At 40.2% G+C, this 24,652-nt stretch overlaps 6 protein-coding genes across 6 annotated transcripts; 3 read left to right on the top strand and 3 right to left on the bottom strand.

The window, feature by feature from the left end:
• Positions 1-892: 892 nt before the first annotated feature.
• On the bottom strand, positions 893-2,367 carry dusp13a (dual specificity phosphatase 13a). The gene is given in 5 exon segments (XM_072436719.1): positions 893-1,209; positions 1,212-1,304; positions 1,666-1,910; positions 1,979-2,104; positions 2,199-2,367. Coding segments are annotated over 4 exon segments (588 nt in total). The 5' UTR covers position 2,104; positions 2,199-2,367; the 3' UTR covers positions 893-1,084.
• Positions 2,368-2,998: 631 nt separating this feature from the next.
• On the bottom strand, positions 2,999-4,071 carry LOC140351411 (dual specificity protein phosphatase 13A). Its single transcript, XM_072437234.1, has 3 exons — positions 3,892-4,071; positions 3,435-3,652; positions 2,999-3,368 (listed from the first exon to the last, which is right to left on the bottom strand). The coding sequence occupies exons 1-3, from the start codon at positions 4,014-4,016 to the stop codon at positions 3,157-3,159; spliced, it is 555 nt and encodes a 184-aa protein (XP_072293335.1). The 5' UTR covers positions 4,017-4,071; the 3' UTR covers positions 2,999-3,156.
• Positions 4,072-4,137: 66 nt separating this feature from the next.
• Positions 4,138-10,472, bottom strand: LOC140351410 (dual specificity protein phosphatase 13A-like). Its single transcript, XM_072437233.1, has 4 exons — positions 10,246-10,472; positions 5,003-5,217; positions 4,486-4,686; positions 4,138-4,221 (listed from the first exon to the last, which is right to left on the bottom strand). The coding sequence occupies exons 1-3, from the start codon at positions 10,407-10,409 to the stop codon at positions 4,493-4,495; spliced, it is 573 nt and encodes a 190-aa protein (XP_072293334.1). The 5' UTR covers positions 10,410-10,472; the 3' UTR covers positions 4,138-4,221; positions 4,486-4,492.
• Positions 10,473-11,275: 803 nt separating this feature from the next.
• Positions 11,276-18,390, top strand: LOC140351307 (sphingomyelin synthase-related protein 1-like). Its single transcript, XM_072437089.1, has 6 exons — positions 11,276-11,378; positions 15,008-15,631; positions 15,750-15,845; positions 15,955-16,072; positions 16,190-16,340; positions 17,345-18,390. The coding sequence occupies exons 2-6, from the start codon at positions 15,012-15,014 to the stop codon at positions 17,650-17,652; spliced, it is 1,293 nt and encodes a 430-aa protein (XP_072293190.1). The 5' UTR covers positions 11,276-11,378; positions 15,008-15,011; the 3' UTR covers positions 17,653-18,390.
• Positions 18,391-18,546: 156 nt separating this feature from the next.
• On the top strand, positions 18,547-19,823 carry LOC140351502 (beta-microseminoprotein-like). The gene is made up of 4 exons (XM_072437352.1): positions 18,547-18,576; positions 18,837-18,936; positions 19,461-19,563; positions 19,638-19,823. The coding sequence occupies exons 1-4, from the start codon at positions 18,574-18,576 to the stop codon at positions 19,753-19,755; spliced, it is 324 nt and encodes a 107-aa protein (XP_072293453.1). The 5' UTR covers positions 18,547-18,573; the 3' UTR covers positions 19,756-19,823.
• Positions 19,824-20,089: 266 nt separating this feature from the next.
• On the top strand, positions 20,090-24,486 carry LOC140351632 (neuropeptide Y receptor type 4-2-like). Its single transcript, XM_072437548.1, has 2 exons — positions 20,090-20,228; positions 22,886-24,486. The coding sequence occupies exon 2, from the start codon at positions 22,952-22,954 to the stop codon at positions 24,284-24,286; it is 1,335 nt and encodes a 444-aa protein (XP_072293649.1). The 5' UTR covers positions 20,090-20,228; positions 22,886-22,951; the 3' UTR covers positions 24,287-24,486.
• Positions 24,487-24,652: the final 166 nt, after the last annotated feature.

Genomic DNA, 24,652 nt, shown 5'->3' with positions numbered 1-24,652 from the left:
GCTGTGTTTTATATCGCTGTTGCTTGGGTCTGATAAAAAGGGCCTGACCTTCACTATGACGTCCGCTCTAAGATTGTTTAGACTAGTCCACAGATGATCAGAAAATACACAGAATAGTTAAAATACACAGAATAGTTCATTGTGACCCATATGCAGCAAGATCGTCTTGACTCATGATAAATAGGACACAGACATGACAATAATTTGATCAATATCCACAATATCCACAATACCAAGACTGGAGCGGGGGAGTTTGTCCCAGGCCACAGACCTCCCTATTGTAAATGGTCACATTTATATAGCGCTTTTCTACCGTCAAGGTACTCAAAGCGCTTTACATCAAGGAACCAGTCACCCATTCACACACACATTCACACCCCAGATGTACGCAGACACTGGGGGGCAAGTTGGGTTAAGTGTCTTGCCCAAGGACACAACGGCAGTATTCACATGAGGCAGCTGCGATCGCACCGCCAACCTGCGGGCCAGTGGATCTGACCGCGGGGAGTCGAACCGCCGACCTTTGGATCAGAAGACGAGCACTCTACCACTGAGCTACTGCCGCCCATTGTAGGGATGTTACGATATATATTATAAAAAAAACACACAATTTAATGATATGATTCATGATTATTGAGACTGACCAAACAGTGATATCTTAATTGTTTTTTTTTCATTCCCTTTCCCAAGATTTTACTTTAACAGCCTTTAATAGATTTAAAAGGACTTTACATTTAGGTATAATTTCTAACTATATATTGAACTGAACATGTAGCTTCTAAAGTTGTCACAATTATTATTGTATGGTATTTATACTTGTATTGTGACCTGAATAATCACAAATATCAAATAACCTACTAATGTTGAGATCACTCTCCATTTCATCATGGATTTTCAGTCAGTTTGAATCAATATAATCTTTAACAGGTCAAGCCCCAAACCTAAAGCTTTATCCAGATAAACCAATCATAACAATATGCAGGAAACTTACTTACAATGTATTAAAAGAAAATCAATTAATGAAACTGAAAAAAATTAACTGATTAGGCCAACTTTTTTCCTTTAATATTTTGTATTGATTTTGTCAGGTTAAAGTGCCATTTAACAGTTTTTGTGCTTGCTGTCTTCTCTGTCTTTCCAGACCTTTATCGAGACTGCGGAGCTGTTGTAGAAAACCTGCATTTGGGCAAATATCTCAAATATCTCTGCCTCCTGAAGACGAAGACCTTCACAAATCATGAGGAAGGACAGGACTAAAGTGGCCGAGTGACTCACTCCCATCAGGCAGTGGACAAACACTCGTCCTGTGTGAGAACAAACCAAACAGTGTAAGATAAAGGTATTGCACAGAAATATAATCAACCTTTTGCACCAAACAACCCTCTTTCAATGTAAACTCAATGTGCAATGGAGAAACCAAAGGAAATTCTGGGTTTGGGCTAAAACCTGGGGCTGAACCAGGTCTAAACCTAGACTAAATCAGGTCTTATTTTGGACTAAATGAGACTATTTTGTGTAAAGGAGTGTAATAATACTATTGAATAGAGAGTGGCTTGTTCCAGTGGTATTTTTCTTGACTATTTAAAATGAACTCGAATCAAGATGAATACATTTAATTCAAGCTATTTTTACTTATATAAGATCCTCGTTCTATTTGCGTCTTACCTCCTTTTCCCAGAGCTGCTCTAATGTAGCGAGCAGTTGGGTAGAAAAATGGACTCAGGATAAAATCTATTGCATCGTCTGCCTCTATCCCATAATAATCTACAGCCATATCTCTGTAGAAGCGTGGGCCTGTGTTGACATAGAAATAGAGTTGTCCTGGACTTGGGTTTGGAGGTCCATGAGCAGCATTAACAATGTGTGTTAGGCCCAAATTGTGAAGAGTGCCCTTGTCCCGAGCTGCCACCCTGAAACACATACAGCAACATTTATGTTTGCTGACTTTTTTGCGCTAAAATGTGAATCGTTTATTGACTCATTGCCGAGGTACAGGTTTGGCCACACTTGATTGACGTGCCCAGTAGACTTTTGGTCTCGCTGCAAATATTCCTGCAGCTCTGCCACAGACAGAGGTTCATAGGGTTGATCTCTGAGTGACATACTGAGAGAAAGGCAAACAGACTTATAAAAGGCTTGTAATAACGACAATAATAGTACAGCAACACACTATTTTGATTTCAGTTAGATATTTTTACCTGTTTCATGACCCCAGGCCTTTCCTGTCCTGGCGTCTTGTGCACTTGTTATTCCAGACTCAACTGTTTCCTTTTATAACTTTGTAATGTCTAAACTATTTATACTCATTAAGAACAAATCTGCGATGCATCTAAATAACAATTCTCGTCACGTGCAAAACCTAATTTGTGCAGATAAAGAAAAGTGATAATATCCCCGCTGCACTTAATCATTAACTTTGTTTCTCTGCATGCACTGTTATGTAACACTAACTGCTAAACACATTTGTGGGCTGCCATTCAAGAGCCAAGTAACACTTAAAGTTGTAGTGCTGAAAAAAGAGGCCAACAAACATCTTCCATCTTAAGTGTTTTTGTTATTTTAAATCCACAATAGAAGTATTGGCTTTTTTCACACTTCGGCTCAAACTCCTGTCTGAAAGTTTCCATACCCAAGCTTATATGGGAGTGTCTGCAGAGCCGCGGCGCGCGGCCGAAACTCCCATGTTATTATTGTGCCGGCCGCGCGCCGCGGCTCCTGAAACTGCGCCGCTATTTGACCGCGTTTTAGCACCGTTTTAGACCGCGCCGGGTTAGGGTTAGGGTTAAGGTTAGGGTTAGGGTTATGGTTAAGGTTAAGGTTAGGGTTAAGGTTAGGGTTAGCCATGAGGCTATAATGGGCTATAAGGGAAATGCCGCGGTCCCTGAAACCGCGCGGCCATTTGACCGCGCCGCGGCTCTGCAGCCACGGCCTAAATTTATATTACAATGCATATACTATAGTGTTATACAACTATTTACGAAAATAAAAGAACAGATCCTTAGCCACCACAATTTAATACATATTTGACATTAGATATAAAATGCAATAAATACATTTGTAAATATAATGTGAAGTGTATACAAAATAACATTGTTTGAATAGTTACAAAAGCCATATAAAAGCATTAAACACAAACAGATAGCTGAACATGGAATATTAAAGAAGTGGGCAAAACCTCCTTTTGAAACTCAGTTGGTCGTCAAGTTTTAGGAGCAGAGAGAGGAAATATTGATTAGGATAAATGGCCCGCTTCTGTATGACATGTTTCAAAGCATTCGATAAAGTCAGACGCTGGTGCAACATTAAATAGGCCAGAACCAAAGAGGCGGAGCGACTCATCCCCATGATACAATGCACCAGCACTTTCCCTGTACAAAAAACAGACATTAGTGTTGAATAATGTGATTGTGTGGCGGCATTTGCTTTACCTTTACCATCTTTGGCCTTCAAAGCTGCGTGAATGAAGTCAGCTGCCGATCTGAAGTGCAGACTGAGGTCGAAATTGTCTGAATCCTCTGCTGGGATGCCAAAGTAAACACAGATGTCTCCATAAAAACTCTGGTCACCGATGCTCCCCTGTTTAGAGTGCGCTGCGTTTAGGACATGAGTGATGCCGAGCTTACATAATGTCTTTTTGTTCTGTGCCACAGCTCTGCCAAACGAATACAAAATGCAATTATAAACATACAGTTTTATTATATGCTGTTGACACTAGATGGCATAAGCATCTATTGTGTTTGTGCCTGTCCCATGCCTTGAAAAACTGAGAAAACTGCATAAGAAAGTGCATTTGATGTCTATGACCAATTAACATACAGTTCAGAGCATGCTTGAAGGAAAATGGCGAGAATGAAATCAATGGCAGTTATTCTACATTTGAAATATACTTACACATTTCCTATATACAGCCCAGGCCAGACCTCATCGACTGGTGTGAGCTCCAAAGTGCATGAATCCAAGATGGTCTCTAGTTGTTTAACGCGCCCCAGCTCCTGTGATGGTTTGTGGTCGGACATAATATGCTTTTGTTGTGATTCTGTGGCTGCCTGCGTCCACTTTGCCCCTCTCTGCCAGCCCTGTGTCAGACGGGACACTGACAGACCGCAGCAGGTGCCTGGCTCCAAATTTAGCTCCCTGTGTTCTTCTGTGGGCTATGGCTGATGTGAAGCTATTTAATGGTGTGGCTGCATTGATTGGCCTGGTTGCTGGTGCCTAAAGGTCCTGGGGTCAAAACATACCAGTTAACATGCATACATTTTATTTGGAAATAAAAGACAGGACTCAACATCAAAAGCGATACAGAACAAACAGTCCTTTGCACATGATAAAATAATGTAATAGTGGTTTGTTTATCGTGAAACTACATTTAAATACATATAACTTGCTTACAACGCTAACTCATAAACTAGATGTAGAGGTGTAGAGGGTCATGGTTAGGTCATATTTTTTAACTAAATACAGTAGGTGTACTTATTTTTTACTTACTGTTTCTTTAATTGTCCTTTTGCAGTTTCTGATCCAGAGAAATGAGCTGCCGTAAGAAGCCTCTGTTTGGGAAGATCCAGCGTTTCTGTTGCACGTGTCGAACGGCAGAGAGCAAACTCAGGTCATGGTAAATCATCAGGTAAGCCAGGACCAGAGCTGCGGAGCGACTGACTCCCACTGCACAGTGCACCAACACCTTTCCTGCAAAACAGTCACAAAACCAATTCAACAATCTTGAAAACAATTTTGAATATAATCATGTTCAGTTCAGTTCATGTTCATGTTTTAGTGAAATGTGTAGTTCAACCTTATACATTTGATTGAAAAAGTAGATTGCTGTTGATCAATTTTAGTGCAGTATTATTTCAGTTTTTGCTCCTTATAGAAAACAGAATAGAATTAGAATTGATTGTATTATTTAACATCACCGGCCAATACAAATATAGTTTTTTAATGTTATTACTTGTAATTGACCATTTTGGCAAATCATATGTCCACCTGTTATCTTTATCTTTACCTCCAGTGGTCAAAGCCTGGTGGATGAACTCTGCAGCGGGGTAGAAGAAAGGCGACAGTTCAAAGGTCGGCAAGTCGTTGGCTGGGACCCCGTAGTACTTCACCGTGGTCCCATATAAATCATCGTTCCCTTTGCAGCACAGTTTTCCATGTGATGCGTTCAGCACATGGGTGATACCGAGCTGCCAGAGCCCCAACTTGTCATGGGACATAAACCTGGTCCAAACCACAAAAGAGGCCACTTAAAAAGGGACACACATGATTCCATTTCTTTAATCCAGGGATATTCAACTTAACTTTCCTGAGGGCCAGCTTTTTCAGAGGGCCAAGGCCTCTGGCCTCTACTTTAACATCATTTTCGGGCTTTCAAAATATCCCCAACACTGTTTCAATACATTTTCTTAATATAATCAAATGAAAACTGATAGATTAGATTTTTGTGAGAAATAACATAAAAATGCATTAGCAACATTGCTTTGCAAGATTGCCCATTCAGTGCTAAACCAAACTTAAACCCGGGCTAGACTAGTAGAACCAGGACTAACCCAGAATCTAAACAGGTCTAAAATAGAATTAACAAAGACTAACCCAGATAGCAAAAGACGTTGAAATACCAATAGTTGAAAGAAGGTTGTTAATTCAGCATTGTTTTAACCTTGTATTTTAGGGTTAAAATGACAACATTGATTCAACGTTGTTTCAATGTACATAGACCTGATCATTCTGCAGGTGCAAAAAGAGCGGGAAATCTTAGTCTCACGAGCCTCTTGGCAGTGTCAAAATGCCTGTGCCTCAGTCTAACTCGGACACTCAAGAGCCACATCTACAACACTTGTCTCCAGGAGAACAGCAGTGACACAACTTATGGTGAGTCATCATGATATTTTTATTATTGAGAAGTGAATAGAAATCCCACACAATCATTCGGCTAAAATATTTTGTAAACGCAAGTTTTTATTGTTAACCTTGATTGTCTTGTTAGCTAGCGTCTGTTAGCTGCAGCAGCTAACATGTGCAAGCATTTAGCTTAACTGCTAGAAAATGTATTTGTACAACATCAGATAATCATAATCTGTACTTGGGATAAAATATGGGTTGAATAGGCACAGAGTGGACCAATCTATGTGTGTTATGTGGACACAGGGAGTAAACTCGGGGCTGTGCGCCCGCCCTCAGGGGCCGACCATGGGGCTTACCTGCCTCACAAGGAGCTATGTGGGGACAGGAGCCTCGAGATACGGCAGAGCTTCTGTCTGTGTCTATGCGTCTGGAGGAGAGAATAGCTCATAGAGCAGGTTACCATTAATGTATTGTTTTCTGAAAGTACAAGTACCCTATGCTGGTAGTAATGACAGGGATAGAACAGTCCTGTGATGTAGTTTACCATTTATATTTTATTGCATTATGTTCTCTAGATGATTTGGCATAATGTTTACTTTTAAAAATGTATAAATTGCCTAAAGTGAAGACCAAATATTGGAAATGTAATGATTAATTTGGCTTTAAAACAAACATTTAATTTTTCTCATCAATATGATTTACTTCTATGCTATTCTAACTTAAATCCATTCATACAACAGCAAACAAACGACATGCAAGTTTCTAGGTGAAACTTTTGTGTGGCTTGTTTCTTGAGCTCTGCAGCTGTAAAACCAGTTGTGCTTTGTATTTTTTATTTCCTCATTACTCTGCCATACTTATGATGGTTCTGTTTATTTAGTGGGTAATTATGTTTTATTGTTTATAGATGTACATCAATTAAATACATTTTGTTACACCTGAAAATGTTTCAGAATAAGTATTGCATGTACATTACTAATTTAACTTTCTTCCACTTTCAGGCCGTGCTGCATCTGATATGGACAAAGACCATTCACCAAACTAAAGACAATCAAAGAATTACAGTACAGTTACCATGACAACCTCAGCTTCCATGTTATCATTTCCTATTGGAGTAAAAGGCAGAAAATGTGATGTGGCCACCCAAAAGTATACACTATTCAAAAGCCCTCAAAGACAACATGCAGCCTAACAAAGCATGGACCTCATATGAAGACGTCTGGATTTAATTACTTGTGGTAAGCATTTATAGCACTGGAATTCATACTTTTTATTGTAATTATGTAAATCTACATTTTTTGTACAAGTCACATTAATTCATTCTGTATGTTGCCTTTTTGGTACCACAAAGTCATTCACCAAAGACAAAAACTTTGAGGAAAATATGTAAAAAAAAACTGGAGAAAAAAAAAAGGTAAAATGCAGTTTCATTAGCACAAAGTAATATTTGTACTGTTTCTTTATTCCTCCTGTACCTGCATGGCTTTACTCCAGTTACCCTCTGTATAAAATTTATATTCTATACTGCTCAGTTGATAAATACTGTTTTTTGTATTTCAAGGGAAAATCCCCTTTACATTGAATCAGAACCTCAAAGCAAAAGAAAATGTGCAAAGCCTCTTGACATGACCTTTGCCCTCTGACATGACCATTCCAGGTATGTTGTTGTGTCAGTGTTACTGCTGTAATACAGTTTTCCTTTAAATAAATGTATTATTTGTTATTTCAGTGATGCACATATCAACATTCAAATATTGGTAAGTTTTCCCTCAGATACTTACATTTAGTCTCAAATAAAATGCATTCCTCCATTAAAACATGTCATTATTCCCATAGTAACTGGAGAGCTCAGGCTGAACAGCAAAGGTGTGTCACTACAGTGGGAATGGTGAGTCTCTACTTCTTTCTTGGAGAAGGAAATCCTGTGTTTCTTTATTTTCTTTTGTCAAGATTCATCAAAAATATTTTTTTTTTCTTGCCCCATATTTTTTAACATTTAACATTATTTCAAAGTCTTATTATATAGGGTACATTGTGTATTTTAGAGCCACAGCTATTGATTATTTACCTCTAACAAGTAATCGAGTAATTGGATGATTTTGCTTTTAATAAAAGTTATAGTTTATAGAGATAAATAACAAAGAAGGAACTTCTATGTAAAAAAACATATTTTATTGTTAATTGCACGTACGTCTTCTAAACCGCATCATCTGTCTATAGACAGAAACGCCAATCAAAATGTCCATGCTGAGTCAGTCTGATACATTTCTGTCTCTTTGATATCATTTATTAAATTATATTATATCAAAAGATGTTTTCTTAAGGGAATGTTGAGTCCATGGAAAGTAATGCCTCATTGCATTTAAACCTGTCCACACAAGTGGAGAGGAGCAGCCTGTAATCCTGGTTTAGGTCTGCTTTAGTCCTGGTTTAGGTCTGCTTTAGTCCTGGTTTAGGTCTGCTTTAGTCCTGGTTTAGGTCTGCTTTAGTCCTGGTTTAGGTCTGCTTTAGTCCTGGTTTAGGTCTGCTTAAGTCCTGGTTTAGGTCTGCTTTAGTCCTGGTTTAGGTCTGCTTTAGTCCTGGTTTAGGTCTGCTTTAGTCCTGGTTTAGGTCTGCTTTAGTCCTGGTTTAGGTCTGCTTAAGTCCTGGTTTAGGTCTGCTTTAGTCCTGGTTTAGGTCTGCTTAAGTCCTGGTTTAAGTCTGCTTAAGTCCTGGTTTAGGTCTGCTTTAGTCCTGGTTTAGATCTGCTTTAGTCCTGGTTTAGATCTAATCTAATGCAGGAGGAGAGGGCTGGACAGGCACAGATTCACAGAGGTGCAGATCTGATTAGTTTTTTTGCTTTGCAGTTTTATCTGCATTTAGCAGTACAAATAATGTTTTTAGGTAACTTAAAATGCCACAATATATTTTCAAATCATTGTCAAGTGAAATAACTAAATTCTAAAGGCTAGTTAAATGTGATTTACAACTTACACAAGATCTAAGTAAATGAAACATGAACTCAGATAATGAAATCCTCATGCAACAGGCCAAAACTCACTGCTTTAAGCCTTCATTTTGTGCTTCATAATATGTATTTTGTCATGGTAAAGCTCCAAAGAGAGCGAGAACCACCAGAACCACTATTTTGATTTGTTCTGTTTTTCCCTCAGCGGCTGCACGTCAGTCTGAACGCACGTCGCCGGATCTTGTGTTCAGTAAAGTAGTGATGAAGTGACTGCGCTATGCACCAGACCACAAGGATGGTTTAAAAAGGAAAAACTTTAAAAAAGGACTAGAGCTGGAAAACAGGTATTTAACCAAAAAAACAATTTTATTAAGGAATAGGTTTATGTTTCAATGCTAACATATATGTATTTTTTTCTTTTACAGTTTTGTATTATTGTTGCATTGATATTGTACCTTGTCTAAAAATTGATAAATGCAATAAAATTCCTCAAAAGGTAAAATAATTGTCATTAATTTGTTTTAATGGACTACTAACAATAATGTAAGATGTTTATTTTTTGTTCAAGTTTTTTTATAGGCATTTTAAAATCTGACATTGAATCAACGTTGAAATCTGACATTGAATCAACGTTGATATCTGACATTGATCTGGCGTTAATATCAACGCTATTTCAATGCTGATCAACGCGAGCAACATGTTGTTGATTCAATGTCAGATATCAACGTTGATTCAACGAAGAGCCTGATGGAACATATAACGTTGATTCAACGTAATTTTGCTATCTGGGAAACCAGACCAAACCAGATCTAAACTAGTGCTAACACAGAATAAACAAGTAAACAAGATTTGAAAATGCATATTTTGGAAGATAGCTGGATTAAATTGCTTGGAGGGCCTGATTTGGCCCCGGGCCTCCTGTTGAATGACCCTGTTTTAATCCATCAATTGGCTGTTATCAAACATTATTCATTAATACCAGCAGTACATTTTTTCTAGCTGTTGTTTTCAGTAATAATCATAAAACATTGTCAGAAATGGCATATTTACCCCAGGCACATTACATAATTATATTTAAGGAAATATTTCTTTAATGCTTATTACACCCTTCTTGGCCTTAAACATGCTAATTAATTCATCAAACGAATTGATTATTGAAATAATCATCAGATATAACAAACACAACTTGTTAGTACAGTCTCACAGGAAAATTGTTTTAGGGTTTCTGAGTTTAACAACAACCACTACTACTACTACTATTTAGTTTATAAATATATTAAATTGGGATGTCCTCATGCAGCATGTGGGTCAAATTTGATAGAAACCTCATATTCACAGGCCTTTTGCAATCGATCGTCTTTTAATTTGCTTAAGTTCATATCATATTTACTAAGTGAAGAACCATCCTTAAGGAAAACAGAGATCTCTTATAAACCTTGATGTGGCTTAATACTCACATGTCTCCTAGATACAGGTTTGGCCAAACCTCATCTCCATGTCGGCATGAGCGAGGAGCTGAATGTAAAATCTGCTCAAGATCACTAACAGAGGGACAACGTCTACTGGAGTTACTATCCAACTTACTTTCTGATTCTTTCTGATTGTTTTCTGTTGCTTCCATGTTTTAAATAAATAATAATGTCTTTTCCTGAGCTGAACTTTACTGACGAGCAGACGTCGAGCAGCAGAGTGTTTGAGTGTCTCAGACAGGTGGTGCAGTTTGGCAATGATGTGAACTTAAGGATTTAACTCTCCACTGTAATAAGATAGCTATAGTGCATTATAAAGTAAATGACACTGAATTGTAATTGATTTTTTTTTTTTAAGATTTGTTCAAGTTTAAGGTAGGTTACTTGGAAAGTTGAGAATATTATACTAAAGTATTTATTTTATATCACTTAATTTCAGAAATATAATTTATATTGTATTATATTATGTCACTTTATAAAATATATTATAATATTACATTTGGCTCAGACCAAAAAGGGCTGCACACTGGTGAGTTAGGTTTGAGAAGTCGTAGGATAACAAGCAGCACCAGAAAAGGTAAATAGTGCACCTTTAAATAATACATAATTTTCCTATGTAAGCTCCAAGATGATTGTGCCTTCAGGTGGTACACAGACACCTCTTCAGTTCGGGTAAGTACATTTTATTCACATTTTTGCTCCTCCTTGAATCATTTCTTTGTTAAAACTACTGTGACAATGGTGTATTATACTGAAGGCCTAGTTTGGCCCTAATTTAGACCTGCAATTGACCTGCAAACGACCAGATTAGGTCTGAAGGCCAACTCTTTTCTTTGGTGGTACTTGGTGTAAAAAGTTTGAGAACCACTGTACTAGATGATAATAGATGATAATAGATGATAATAGATGATAATAGATGATGACCTTGGATCTACCCACACTGTTGTAGTTCCTCAGCAGCGCCACCTGGGGGCAGTCGAGTGGCTCGTGTCTGTTTTGCATGAGCACAGTGCGTGTCTCTTCCTGTTTGGCGTTGCCTGGTTGTCAAAAGCATGTTGGAGATAAATACAACTCCGAGGGCGAAAGCACCACGTCCCACTGCGCTCTGACACAACGTTTAGGTATGAAACGTTTCTTCTTCTTCTTCTTCTTCTATGGTGTTTTATGGCGTCTGGTATATCCAAGTGTTACATTACCGCCAGATTTTATTCTTTAGACTGTTTGTTTGAATGCGGATTTAAGCGATTCTTCTTCTTGTCTTTGAAACGTAAATGTCAGAATGTGTCGTAACTTTTCTTACATACTTTTTAATTTCTTCTCACGTGTGGTATTACATAAATGCGCAAAACATGCGTGTGGCGCAACACACTGTAGCGCTTTGTGAATTGCGCTAAAACACAGAAGCGCATTTCTCTGGCGCTGTCACGTCCTATAAACTGTGACTCACTGCCAAACAGCTGACTGTGCACTTGCGCATCCCAAAGTTAAACCCCAGGCCAGAGTAGCTGCGTGATGTTCCCAGTAAACTCGTATGACTGGTTTAAAATATCTTGTTTTCACTGAGTCCCCGTTTCCCCCCGCTCAGGTGAGTTTCAGCACTGGGTGAGTAGTAGTAGCCTTTTAAAATATTAATATCTGAGGAAGTATAGATGGAAGGTGCCTATAGGGACCTAATTGCCATGTTTGTACTCCTCGTTGACATTTTACATTATTGATAAAGGGCAGGGCGGGCGTGATATTCTTTCAACAACTTGTGTTAAACCAGCTGACCTTTTCTGAAACCTTTGAAGCGACAGTGGATGCTGGAACATGTTGTCAAGTACTGGTTTACATTATTATTGGAGCTACACAACATTTGAGTCCAAATGTTGGTTCAGCTCTTAGGTCTATAGAGGTAGAATACTTCATTGTACTCTGAGGTATGGTAATCTTGACTGTCATTCTTATTCACAACTTGCGATCTTGAATCTGTAGTTTTGCCCATGTTCCAGCCTGTCCTCTTTCATGGTGTACATTATGACAGGGGGCAGCTCTGTCGAATGGACCCTAGACCTTTGGAGCACAAGCTCAGTGCAAAGTGCTTATCTACAGGTCAAAGGGAGAGAAAAACCCAGAGGACAGAGCTGATCCACTGAGGAGTCAGTGGGAGAGTTATTGTGTTGTCCACAAATACGTTCAGTCGGGCTGATGTTGAATTATAATTTGCATATGGCAATACAGTTTTAATTATAACTTACTCATGTGATGTCACTTCCTGAATCCTGTTATTTTCTCAATCATTAGTGTCACACTCACTTTAGTTGCATTTTAAAGTCATGTTGGCTTTGTGTATTATGACACAGAATAGGCCTATATGATAAACATGTGTGGAAAAAGAGGTTGTCTTGTTCACAATGAACTCCTAAATAATGTCTCTCTGGTGGTTTAAACATTTGTGAATAATTCGTATACAATATGATCTCAAACTGTGATAGGGACTTATGTTTCTGTGAATATTATGTGTTGTCAGACTGATGCATATAAAATGACAGTTGTAAATTGAAAATCAAGAGCTGTTATGAACTGAAGGGTGCTTCTGTAGAGGAAAGGGCTGTAGAAGAGGCTAATGGCCTTGAATGAACATTTAAAATGGCTTTGATCAAGTCACACCATAATAGAGGATATCAGTCTCTACGTTTTCCTCTGGCAGCAGTCAAATTCGGCTCCCGACAATTTAGGGCAGAGGTGCCCACACGTTTTCGGCTCACGAGCTACTTTTATATTCAACAAAGCCCGAAGATCTACCTATAGATCTAAATTATTGTATAATTTAGTATTATTTGTATTGTCAGTATTAAGCAGGTTTTAATTAGTCTATAGAAACACAATGCAGGCTTTCATTAATAGCCTGATATTGTTTATCATATACGTGAAATAGATAATCTGCTATTTAACTAGACCATTTAATACAGCTAAATAAAATATACTGGCCACAAGTACGCTAAATGAGTTCAGAGCTTAACCAGCACTTCTCTCTCTCTCTCCTCCTGCTTCTTGCCTTGACTCTCTCTCTCCTCCTGCTTCTTGCCTTGACTCTCTCTCTCTCTCCTCCTGCTTCTTGCCTTGACTCTCTCTCTCTCCTCCTCCTGCTTCTTGCCTTGACTCTCTCTCTCTCTCTCCTCCTCCTGCTTCTTGCCTTGACTCTCTCTCTCTCCTCCTTCTGCTTCTTGCCTTGACTCTCTCTCTCTCCTCCTCCTGCTTCTTGCCTTGACTCACTCTCTCCTCCTCCTGCTTCTTGCCTTGACTCGCTCTCCTCCTGCTTCTTGCCTTGTCTCTCTCTCTCTCCTCCTGCTTCTTGCCTTGACTCTCTCTCTCTCTCCTCCTCCTGCTTCTTGCCTTGTCTCTCTCTCTCTCTCTCCTCCTGCTTCTTGCCTTGTCTCTCTCTCTCTCTCTCTCTCCTCCTCCTGCTTCTTGCCTTGACTCTCTCTCTCCTCCTCCTGCTTCTTGCCTTGACTCTCTCTCTCCTCCTCCTGCTTCTTGCCTTGACTCTCTCTCTCTCCTCCTCCTGCTTCTTGCCTTGACTCTCTCTCTCCTCCTCCTGCTTCTTGCCTTGACTCTCTCTCTCTCTCTCTCTCCTCCTGCTTCTTGACTTGACTCTCTCTCTCTCCTCCTGCTTCTTGCCTTGACTCTCTCTCTCTCTCCTCCTGCTTCTTGCCTTGACTCTCTCTCTCTCCTCCTCCTGCTTCTTGCCTTGACTCTCTCTCTCTCCTCCTTCTGCTTCTTGCCTTGACTCTCTCTCTCTCCTCCTCCTGCTTCTTGCCTTGACTCTCTCTCTCCTCCTCCTGCTTCTTGCCTTGACTCGCTCTCCTCCTGCTTCTTGCCTTGTCTCTCTCTCTCTCCTCCTGCTTCTTGCCTTGACTCTCTCTCTCTCCTCCTCCTGCTTCTTGCCTTGTCTCTCTCTCTCTCTCTCCTCCTGCTTCTTGCCTTGTCTCTCTCTCTCTCTCTCCTCCTGCTTCTTGCCTTGTCTCTCTCTCTCTCTCCTCCTCCTGCTTCTTGCCTTGACTCTCTCTCTCTCCTCCTCCTGCTTCTTGCCTTGACTCTCTCTCTCCTCCTCCTGCTTCTTGCCTTGACTCTCTCTCTCTCCTCCTCCTGCTTCTTGCCTTGACTCTCTCTCTCCTCCTCCTGCTTCTTGCCTTGACTCTCTCTCTCTCTCTCTCCTCCTGCTTCTTGACTTGACTCTCTCTCTCTCTCTCTCCTCCTGCTTCTCGACTTGACTCTCTCTCCTCCTGCTTCTTGCCTTGACTCTCTCTCTCTCTCTCTACTCCTGCTTCTTGCCTTGACTCTCTCTCTCTCTCCTCCTGCTTCTTGCCTTGACTCTCTCTCTCCTCCTCCTGCTTCTTGCCTTGACTCTCTCTCTCCTCCTCCTGCTTCTTGCCTTGACTCTCTCTGTCTCTCTCTCCTCCTCCTGCTTCTTGCCTCGACTTTCTCTCTCTCTCCTACTCCTTGCCTTGACTCACCTCCTCCAGCTTCTTGCCTTTACTCTCTCTCCTCCTCCTGCTTCTTGCCTTGACTCTATCTCTGCATGCCTTACACAGCTCCGGGGGCTGCGCTCCGGGGCCCGCACTCCGGGGCCCGTGCTTCAGGCTATAAACTCAAAACAGACAGGTCTTTGGGATCGACCCTCACTGCCTCAGAGATCGATCGGTAGATCGCGATTGACTCATTGGGCACCCCTGATTTAGGTAATCTTGTGTCATTTGTCTCTCTGCAGTGGCATGGCAGCGCTGCAGGACAGTGTCAGTGGCTGGAGCTGCCGGCAGGTGGCCCAGTGGCTGCAAGATGAAGGATTTGGGGAGTATGTGGAGCTGCTCTGTACCCAACATCGTTTGGACGGTCCCTGTCTGCTCGCCCTAACAGAGACTGACCTGCGCTGCCCTCCTCTCGGCCTCACTGTGTTAGGCGATATCAAGAGACTTGCCTTAGCCATTCGTCGACTGCAGAGCCATAACCACACACAGCTGCAAGTGCTCGGCCTCCAGCCCGTGGACAGTCTGATCCCTGGGCTCTCTCTCACTCCTCAGGGGGGCGAATGGAGCTGTCAAGGCTCAGAGCATCGACATAATGGAACAGATCTGTGCAAAGGAACTGAAGTGCGGCAGAGAATCACGGATAGATCAAGGTCTACTTCAGGAGACACACAGTGCCACATTAACTCCAATGGGATGTGTCGTCAGCACATATCCGGGCGACTAGACCCTGAGGTGTGGAAGACCATCATCAGCTGTGTATATGTGTTCCTTGTTTTTGGATTTACCTCCTTTGTCATGGTCATTGTACATGAGCGTGTCCCGGATATGAGGACATACCCACCTCTGCCAGACATATTTCTCGACAGGTAAAAAGACTGACTGTTAAAGAAAAAATATTGAAATTGAAATGTTGTACAGCAGTCCTGATAAACCCTTCACCTGTATTCAATCAAGCAACTGATATTCATGTTTGTGTGCCAACAGTGTTCCCAGAATCCCTTGGGCTTTTGCAATGGCCGAGGCCTGTGGTCTCATCCTCTGCTACATGTTCCTATTGATACTTTTACTTCACAAGCATAGGTAAATATTCAGTATATTACTTTATACAGATCTCTCATAAACACAAACCTCTCCAGTTACTGTTCAGTAATAGCTATGATTTCAAAACATGTCCCTCCCTGTATTTCAGGTCTATACTCTTGAGACGACTGTGCTCCCTGATGGGAACTGTGTTTCTGCTTCGCTGCTGCACCATGTTTGCCACTTCATTGTCTGTACCTGGGCAACACCTCCAGTGTGCCAGTAAGGTGGGAGGAACATGCACATGCATATCTCTTTAAAGATTAGATTGTCGTTGAATGTTCCATCAGGTTATCATAGGAGATAAAAAACAAAAACTGCAATTCTTTCTTTTCTATTTACAGACGTATGATGACGCTTGGGGGAAGATCCAGAGAGCCTTAACAATCTGGACTGGTTTTGGCATGACTCTGACTGGGGTCAAAACCTGTGGCGACTACATGTTCAGTGGACACACCGTAGTCATTACTATACTCAACTTTTTTGTAACTGAATGTAAGTTTACACATTTATCTTTTTTTCCAATGGCTTTTTTGGCTTTACTTGGCAGGACAGTGCAGCGTGAAATGGGAATGAGACTGTGGTATGAAAATTGTAAAAAGCTGTGCTACCTGGTGGTGGAGTGGTTAAGGCGACAGCACACATGCCATGTGCAGCCCGCTGCAGTGTCATCAGTTAAAATCCCGGCTCCGACAATTTACTGCATCCCTTTTTCACGCTGAGCCCTCCTGTCCAAGAAAGCCTACGGCCCAAAAAACCCTTAACAAGAGAAGAAAAAGAAAAGAACATTGTAAAAAGACAGATTTGAACTGGCAATGCTGTGGCCAACCGCACACTGTGAGCATTCATGAAAGGAGTATAACCTAAACACATTTAGGAAACAAGCTCGCAAGTTAAGCACAATCACTCATAATTTTCATAATGGCCAGCATTACTCATAGATGATACATGTACTCTATAGAGTGAAACCAAGTCCACACTCACATAACTAATGTGTTTAGGATCTATACTGCCTCAGCTTCAGTTGCTCACTTTGCTAATTAAGTGTTTAACCTGATCCACCTGAGTCCTTATTCTTGTATCATTCCCACTGTTTCCTGTCTGCATTTTTTCCTATCAAACGGTAACGTGTTCAGAATGATTTAGTTTTTTGTTTTGTGAAGCTGTATATAGAACTAAAATGTATTAGATTTTATAAATGTATTATATGTAAAAGGTGTTACGTTGGACAACTCTTAAGTTCTAGAGTTTTATTCATATTTTTGTTCTTCTTTGAGTAAGTTCTTAAGTGTCAATTCTGTGACAATGGTGTACCTTAAGGAATAGACCTGGAATAGTCCTGATATTATCCCGGTTTAGATCTGCTCTTACTTGGAAAGCCAAATAGTTTTTTCTTTGGTGGTACTTTACAGCGTAAAAAGTTTGCAAACCACTAGACTAGATATCTTCATTGTATCAATGACCAGGGCTCAAGCCTTACGTTGTGTTTTCCATTGCAGACACTCCTCGAACCTGGAATCTCATTCACACCATTTCCTGGGTGTTGAATTTGTTTGGGATTTTCTTTATCCTGGCGGCTCACGAGCACTACTCCATCGATGTGTTTATTGCCTTCTACATCACTACTCGCCTCTTCCTCTACTACCACACGTTAGCCAACACACGGGCCTTCCAGCACAGCCGACGGGCGCGCATTTGGTTCCCCATGTTTTCATTCTTTGAGTGCAATGTAAATGGACCCGTCCCTAACCAGTACCACTGGCCTTTCAGCAAACCTGCCTTCATGAAAACAATGTTTGGCCAATAGGAGCCATCTTTAAGTGTTAATATTCTGGTCTTCTCTTTGGGTAGTCCTTTGCTCCTCTTATGAATGTATGCATTACCTCAGTGCTTTACCTTTATTTATAACACATTTTAAAAATTGGGTGGTATAGTTAGTAAATGTGGTCTCGGCTAATTTGTTGAAAATATTGTTCAAAGAGTAGCTTTTCTTTCTAAAAGCCTTAACGCTGACACATACTTGTTTGATAAATTAGTACACGTGGTGAGTCACTTTTGAATACTTTGGGGAAAAAAGCCATTTATGCTCGGATAGGTTTACACAGGCCAAACCAAACTATGCATTATTTACCTATATCTATTTGAAAATGTCTTAAATAAACTGTGTGGTATTTTATCTGCTAATATTTTCTTAATTTTGAGGAGGTGTTTACAAAGCGTAATATATTTTTTATATAGTATTTATTTTTATAATACTAATGATATCTTTGTAATTTAGTTTTCTATTGACTAAGATGATGAACATTTACATTTGTAGACCTGCAGTTTTTGGTGTTTGGTTTCAATCTTTAACGTAAATTATGGGTAACAAAACTTCAAATTCGTTGTTTACGATACTGCAGGTACTTGTTTTACAATTGTTGTACACATTGATGCTTTATTAACATTGCAAATGCGCCATCTCTTCCCTTTGGCAAAAAATGTTTACATCAATTAATTTCTTCCCCTTTGGTGGTTTCAATAAAAATGTGCATATTTTAAAGTCTATTTTTTTTGTCTGATATTTTTTTAAATCAAATTTGTTGCTAAGTTATATTATCAGCATATCACATTTCCACCCCTTAAACAAATACAAACCCAACACCACCTCTAAAGTAATCATTAGAGATAAGTATAAAAAGGCTTATTTGAGAGTGACCGACTGACTTGAGACTGACTGCCTCTGAGAATGGTATGTAATTTTTAGCTTTTACATTTATTGAACTGATGCTGCAGGTAATTTGACTGGTAAAACTGTATTTACAAAGCCCCCACAGTCGGGAGTTATAGTGAATACTACTTTGCATATTTGTTCATGTAATATACAGATAATATTGCCAATAAGGTGTACTCGATACTGTTGACATTTTATTAATCCATTACACTATATTACTGCCTTATTATACATATTTTATTATATACACATTACCGTACATCTATTTATTTTTTAAGGCACCAATAAGAGTTCTACTTTGTTTGCTGGGGCTGGTGGTCTGCAGTAACTCCAAGTGTTTCTTTAAAGAGCTGGTCTGGGATAACAACCCACCCACGGGTAAGTACATCGCTATACTAATTTTGCACACAAACATTAGCAACATATTATGAAAAACAGTATCGTTATTCATTACTTCAACATGTCTGATACTTTGCGACAGGATTTAGACGTATATATTAACAACTTTCCTGTCTAGAATGTACACTTTGTAAATTCTCTGGACGTTTTTGCTTTTTCCACTGTTTAGCATTAAACTCCTCTATTTCTATGGAGCCGGAAAGCTGACTCCACCAGTTACAGGTCAGCTCTGTGAAGATGCAAACCTGTTCTCAGTTAGAATGCATGTTTGTAAAGTTTTGTGGAAATTAAAACCGTTGTTATCAGATAAAGGCAAAATGTGGGAAGTTCGATGGAATACTGTGGAACGTTTCAGGCAAAGCAACATCATTTCATGCAGACGAGCAAGTGGCGGACACGGCACAATGCATCTTTAAATGCTTTATTTTGAGTTTGAGGAAGTGTAATTTTATCAAACCACACCTAAATATAAAGGTCAATATCTCTGTTGACTTTTCCTTCAGGGTGTGTGGATGATGCTGGAGCAGAGCATGAGTTTGGGTCTGAGTGGGTGGAAGATTGCATGGACTGCTCCTGTACTAATGAAGGCTTGAGCTGCTGCAGCAAGTAAGACATTTACTCAATAAAACCATAGCATTTTCAACGCTTGGTATAACCTTTCGCTTTCACATCACTTAAAGGATGCCTGATGAGAATGCGGACATCCCTGAAGATTGTGAGCTGGATCTGGACAAAGACAACTGCTTTGCCAAAATGGTGCTCAAATCTGACAAGACCAAAGAGTGCACAATAGTTTAATTACAATGTTGTCCGTATGCTTTACAAACAGAACAGGTTATTCTGTTGAATCTGACTTGCCTTGGGCTAAAAATGCAAATGGAATGTACCAATTGACAATGATTCAATTATTATTTTTTTGTTTATATACATCTTTGCAACTGCATTTGACCTTCAACCTACGCTTTAATTATCTGACAACGGTGCACATAAAAAAAATACAAAATGATGACGTTGCCTTCATTTTTTTCTCCATGGCTATACATAACCCATAAAACAACCTATCACTGATGTATTTGCACGAGCTCACCACTACGTGACAGCAGTGACACCCAAAGGGCTCAATCAGCCTGTAGTCTCTGGTCTTAGTGCTGCCTCTCTCAGACGCTCAGCTTGTGAAGATGCGCACCTTTTAGACTCCTCTCTGAGCAGTCACACCTGGAGCAGCGCTTTCTTTGTCAGCCGGGCATCCAACCACTCTGGCAATCAAACAGGTATGTGCCCAACTCTGCATGTAATGTGACAAAGACATGTTTTATTTTTTAACATGTTTAATCATGATGATGCAGATGCCTTGTTACTGAGATTAAGATTATGCAAACACATAACACAGTACTTTTTTTGGTTTCTTTCCATTTTTATTCCATTATAATGTCTTTTTAACTTTATTCATGGTATAAACCAATCCTATTATTTGAATTGTATTGGAGTCATGTGGAGAAACAACGAGACAACTGGATACTGTCCTTGTGTTTGAAAAGCAACATCTAAGAAATGCAAAATTCCCAGGGGCAAATAATGAGGCAGGGTTTGTTATTTCCAGGTCGAAAGCCTGTCACGGTTCTTGCCTTTTATAGGGGGATGTCTTCGACAGCAGGAGCAACCACTGTTTAATGTTTTTTTCAGTATGGTTCCAATTAAGGGGCATGTATATGTAGAAAATACTGCCTTCTTGTTATTGGCAAAATGCTGTCAGAGTCAATGATGTCTGGTTTTGACTGTAGCAGCTTAGGAAGGGATATTTATAAAGATATTGGTACGGTATGTATTTTTCTGGGGTGACATTTTCCCAAGTTACTGGCTGTCTCCTGTAGAAAAACAAATCTGTTCAAATTAGATTTCAAACTGGACTCGTAAAAAGCAAACAAACATTTTGTAATCAGATATGACACACATAGCAGGCTGTATCATTTTTTTGTTGCTTTGGCATTTAAATGATCAAAATAATACAAATGTGGTTCCATGTTTATCTTTGCTCCAAATGAAATCTGAACACTGAACATAAAGCCACAAAGCCAAACCACACATTTTGGCGTAGAAGTAAATTAATTAGAACTTCAAAAGTGTATTCAGATTTCCAACTGAAATGGCTTCGAATCATTGTCCCATTTGATTGTTGACTTTGTGATATGAAAAAGCCTATTCTGAAGCTGAGTTTTAGGGAAAGGGCTGTAACAGGTCATTGTGCTCTTCAGGCTGCAAAGATGCTTCACTACACCACACAAGAATTTGTGTCTTTCTGCTGTCAAATGGACTTACTGTATACTCACAGCACATTCTCTATAACAGACCGTTCTCCAGCAGCTGTTATTTCTAGTTAGAGGTGACATAATGTATTTCTTCACGAACAACGCATAATTGATTCTGTGCCACCCTGCCTCACACACTGCCAAAGTAGGTTAGTAATGATACCCCATGAAGTGACTGATGCTAAGTCTATGTGCCTTTAATGGGAAATGACAAGCTCGTTTTGTCTGACTGTCACAGCACACGGCAGCGGTTTCGAGGGAGAGAGCTACAATCCATTTTTAGGACTCTGACAAATGACAATGTCATGCCCTTTTCACTTTGCTTCACGCTTTATTGTGCTGATCTAAAAATTGAAGTCTAGGCTTGTGTGCGTGCGTGCGCGTGTGTGTGCGTGCATGTGTGTGTGTGTGTATGCGTGTGTGCGTGCATGTGTGTGTGTGTGTATGCGTGTGTGCGTGCATGTGTGTGCGCGTGCGTGTGTGTGTGTGCGTGTGTGTGCGTGCGTGCGTGTGTACATGTGCGTGCATGCCTGCCTGCGTATAATACTTTCCTTGTCATAGTGCATTCATAATAGTTGAGACCTGCCTGGTGTTAGTAATGATTGTTATAATTATTGTTTCACATACACTCCTGTGTTTTGACCCTGGCTGTATTCAATGACCTCAGGCACTAGAATAAATTTGAATTAATTATGCACAATTTGAGAAGCAGCGTAATGGTAAATACAAAGAACATATACACAACAAAGCAAGCCGTATACAGCTTCCCTTTTAAATAATATAAGGGCATTACAAAACAAGACTCCATTAAGCATAATTATTTAAGAAATCGAGCTGTTTAATACTGTATCCAGGCAATCAAGTTGATAATGAAATTACAAATTGTTAAGTACACAATAGGGTAAATTGCATGCTTGAACAAGTTAGAATAAATAAGAATGACCCGGTGTGACTGAGAAGGGTACGCCAATTAGCATTTTATGATGGATTTTATTCATATCCTGTGTTTCTGTCTGATATTTGTACCTTATATTTTTGATAATACATTTATTCAAATAATGTAGGTCAAGTGTTGTTCAGTACCACAATAAATGCGTATTGTCAAAATAAGGTTAATTGTCCTAATGTAATGATATAGTTTATAAAGGTCACCTGAATTAGTTGTTGGGCTGTTTCTGTAATTTCTTAGTGATTTTAATGCATTTTTCCTGCTGTGTGAAGCACTTGCCTTGTGTATGAAATGTGCTCTACAAATAAACTTGCCTTGCCTTTTTGTGCTTCAAGGCCTTTCTTTATAGACACCTAAAAATGAAGGAACAAGACAAGAATTAGCCCTCCAAGTAGTGCGTGATAAGTCATGAAACAAGGTTCTACTGAAACATGCTTGAATGATGACAGCTAAATATTAATGTTAGTACTCAGACAAGACTATTCTCAGCACCAAGAATGTTTAAAAAAGTATTGGATACAACAATCCCCTAGAATGGCTCTATTACATCTGTATAATTGTGGTCATCATACTCAATAACCAAGATAAAAAGATATGACAGTTGAATTAAGATGTTCTCTGCAATTCTAATCTAAGTGTAATTTCAATCCTTTGTGCTTTGCTCCCTGCTCAGATATTTTCAGCGTGCTGCGATGGACAGTTTGATTGTGGAGGCTGGAGGCTCTAAGGTCCTGATGAAATGTCCTTGAGTGGCAACACAACCCAGTCTTCTCTGTCAGCGCCTGCTCTGCTCGTGCCCTTAAACAGCAGTGCCTCTCCTCACTCGCTCTCATGGGTCCAATCCGGCCACCCAGCGCCAGAGCTACGGGAAGAGTGGCCGAAGAATTACACGCGCCTCCTGGCTAACCTCTCTCTCCTCGGCCACCACGATGACTGCCATATGTCCCCCGTCCTCACCGCGTGCCTCGTGGTGTGGTACAGCGTCACTATGGTGCTGGGGCTGGTGGGGAACATTGGCCTCATTTGCATCATATCACGTTGTAGGGAAAAAGCCAATGTCACCAGTATTTTCATCTGCAACCTGTCATTCTCTGACATTCTGGTGTGCGTCTTCTGCCTCCCATTCACTGTCATATACACACTCATGGACCACTGGGTGTTTGGGGGGCTTATGTGTCGTCTAGTGCCGTTTATCCAGTGTGTGTCTGTGACTGTGTCTGTGCTGTCTTTAGTGTTCATAGCTTTAGAAAGGCATCAGCTCATCATTAACCCCTCTGGGTGGAAGCCCAGTATTCCCCAGGCCTACATGGCTGTCATTGTCATCTGGATTGTGGCCTGCTGTACATCTTCACCTTTTTTGGCCTTTCAGCAACTCAGCAATGAACCCTACACTAATGTGCCCCTGCCAAAATTGTCACTCAGTACTCCAGACTCTGCTGAGACTTATAATGTATCTTTTAGCTACAAAAACACATCAGCACAGTTGAATTCCTTTCGCCACCTTTTCTCCCATGGCCCCACAACTCCACACATGGAGGCCTGTGTGGAGCATTGGCCGTCCCCAAAACAGAGGCTGGCTTACACCACGTGGCTATTGGTATTTCAGTACTGTGGCCCTCTTTTGCTGGTGCTGCTCTGTTATCTCCGAGTGTTTGTGCGCCTGAAACATCGTAAAGACATGCTGAACCGAGTGAGGACCCCAGAGAGTCAGAGGGTTACCCATAGTCGAAGAATCAACATAATGTTGGTTGCCCTCATCACAGCTTTTGCTCTGTGTTGGCTGCCACTCACCATCTTTAATGTGCTCTCAGATTGGAAACAGGACGCTCTGCCTGTCTGTCACCACAACTTGTTGTTCTCTCTCTGCCATCTGCTGGCCATGTCCTCCACCTGCATCAACCCCATCATTTATGGCTTCCTCAACTCCAACTTTAGGCAGGAGGTGAGAGAGGTGATACTGCATTGTTGCCGCTGGAGACCTGTGGAGGAGTCAGAGCATTACCCCATATCCACAGTGCAGATGGAAATGTCCCGCACCTCTATGCCTCAGAACTGCAGGAGCAACTCATTTTAACTTTAATGTACCAAAATATTGGTTATATTATTATACTACACTACTTTAAATAGTATTTGTCTCAAGCTGTATTAGTGCATTTTCTAAAAACAGTGCTTTGATATGATTTCCATGATTGTAAAATATGTAATGAAGTCGTACTGTATGTGACTCAAATCAAACTGTTATGTTATAATCATACTGTCTTTATTATTTAATTATATTTCTATTCTATTTCTGTAATTATTTTCGGCAGCTTTGGTGTTAATTTAAAGTTATTAGTTAGTTAGTTAGTTTTGTGATGTGCCTGGCAACATTTTCCAGTTTTGTAACCATTCAAAATTATGCTGTGTGACAATGTGCCAATAACATTAAAACATGTTTTTT

Source organism: Eucyclogobius newberryi, unplaced genomic scaffold (assembly GCF_026437365.1).
Source record: "Eucyclogobius newberryi isolate DKJ021-1_F unplaced genomic scaffold, fEucNew1.0.hap1 SCAF_8, whole genome shotgun sequence".
Lineage (NCBI taxonomy): Eukaryota > Metazoa > Chordata > Actinopteri > Gobiiformes > Gobiidae > Eucyclogobius > Eucyclogobius newberryi.
This window is presented reverse-complemented; position numbering and strand designations above follow the sequence as displayed.

Excerpts from the sequence above, each read along its gene's own strand:
- LOC140351411 (XM_072437234.1), bottom strand. The coding sequence starts at position 4,016 with ATGTCCGACCACAAACCATCACAGGAGCTGGGGCGCGTTAAACAACTA. Across the intron at positions 3,653-3,891 it reads GGGCTGTATATAGGAAATGT|AGCTGTGGCACAGAACAAAA; the intron begins GTAAGTATATTT and ends TTCGTTTGGCAG. Across the intron at positions 3,369-3,434 it reads AGCTTTGAAGGCCAAAGATG|GGAAAGTGCTGGTGCATTGT; the intron begins GTAAAGGTAAAG and ends TTTTTTGTACAG.
- LOC140351410 (XM_072437233.1), bottom strand. The coding sequence starts at position 10,409 with ATGGAAGCAACAGAAAACAATCAGAAAGAATCAGAAAGTAAGTTGGAT. Across the intron at positions 5,218-10,245 it reads AACCTGTATCTAGGAGACAT|GTTTATGTCCCATGACAAGT; the intron begins GTGAGTATTAAG and ends GGTTTGGACCAG. Across the intron at positions 4,687-5,002 it reads CCAGGCTTTGACCACTGGAG|GAAAGGTGTTGGTGCACTGT; the intron begins GTAAAGATAAAG and ends ACTGTTTTGCAG.
- LOC140351307 (XM_072437089.1), top strand. The coding sequence starts at position 15,012 with ATGGCAGCGCTGCAGGACAGTGTCAGTGGCTGGAGCTGCCGGCAGGTG. Across the intron at positions 15,846-15,954 it reads CTTTTACTTCACAAGCATAG|GTCTATACTCTTGAGACGAC; the intron begins GTAAATATTCAG and ends CCTGTATTTCAG. Across the intron at positions 16,341-17,344 it reads CAACTTTTTTGTAACTGAAT|ACACTCCTCGAACCTGGAAT; the intron begins GTAAGTTTACAC and ends TTTCCATTGCAG.
- LOC140351502 (XM_072437352.1), top strand. Across the intron at positions 18,937-19,460 it reads GGATAACAACCCACCCACGG|GGTGTGTGGATGATGCTGGA; the intron begins GTAAGTACATCG and ends CTTTTCCTTCAG. Across the intron at positions 19,564-19,637 it reads GGCTTGAGCTGCTGCAGCAA|GATGCCTGATGAGAATGCGG; the intron begins GTAAGACATTTA and ends CATCACTTAAAG.
- LOC140351632 (XM_072437548.1), top strand. The coding sequence starts at position 22,952 with ATGTCCTTGAGTGGCAACACAACCCAGTCTTCTCTGTCAGCGCCTGCT.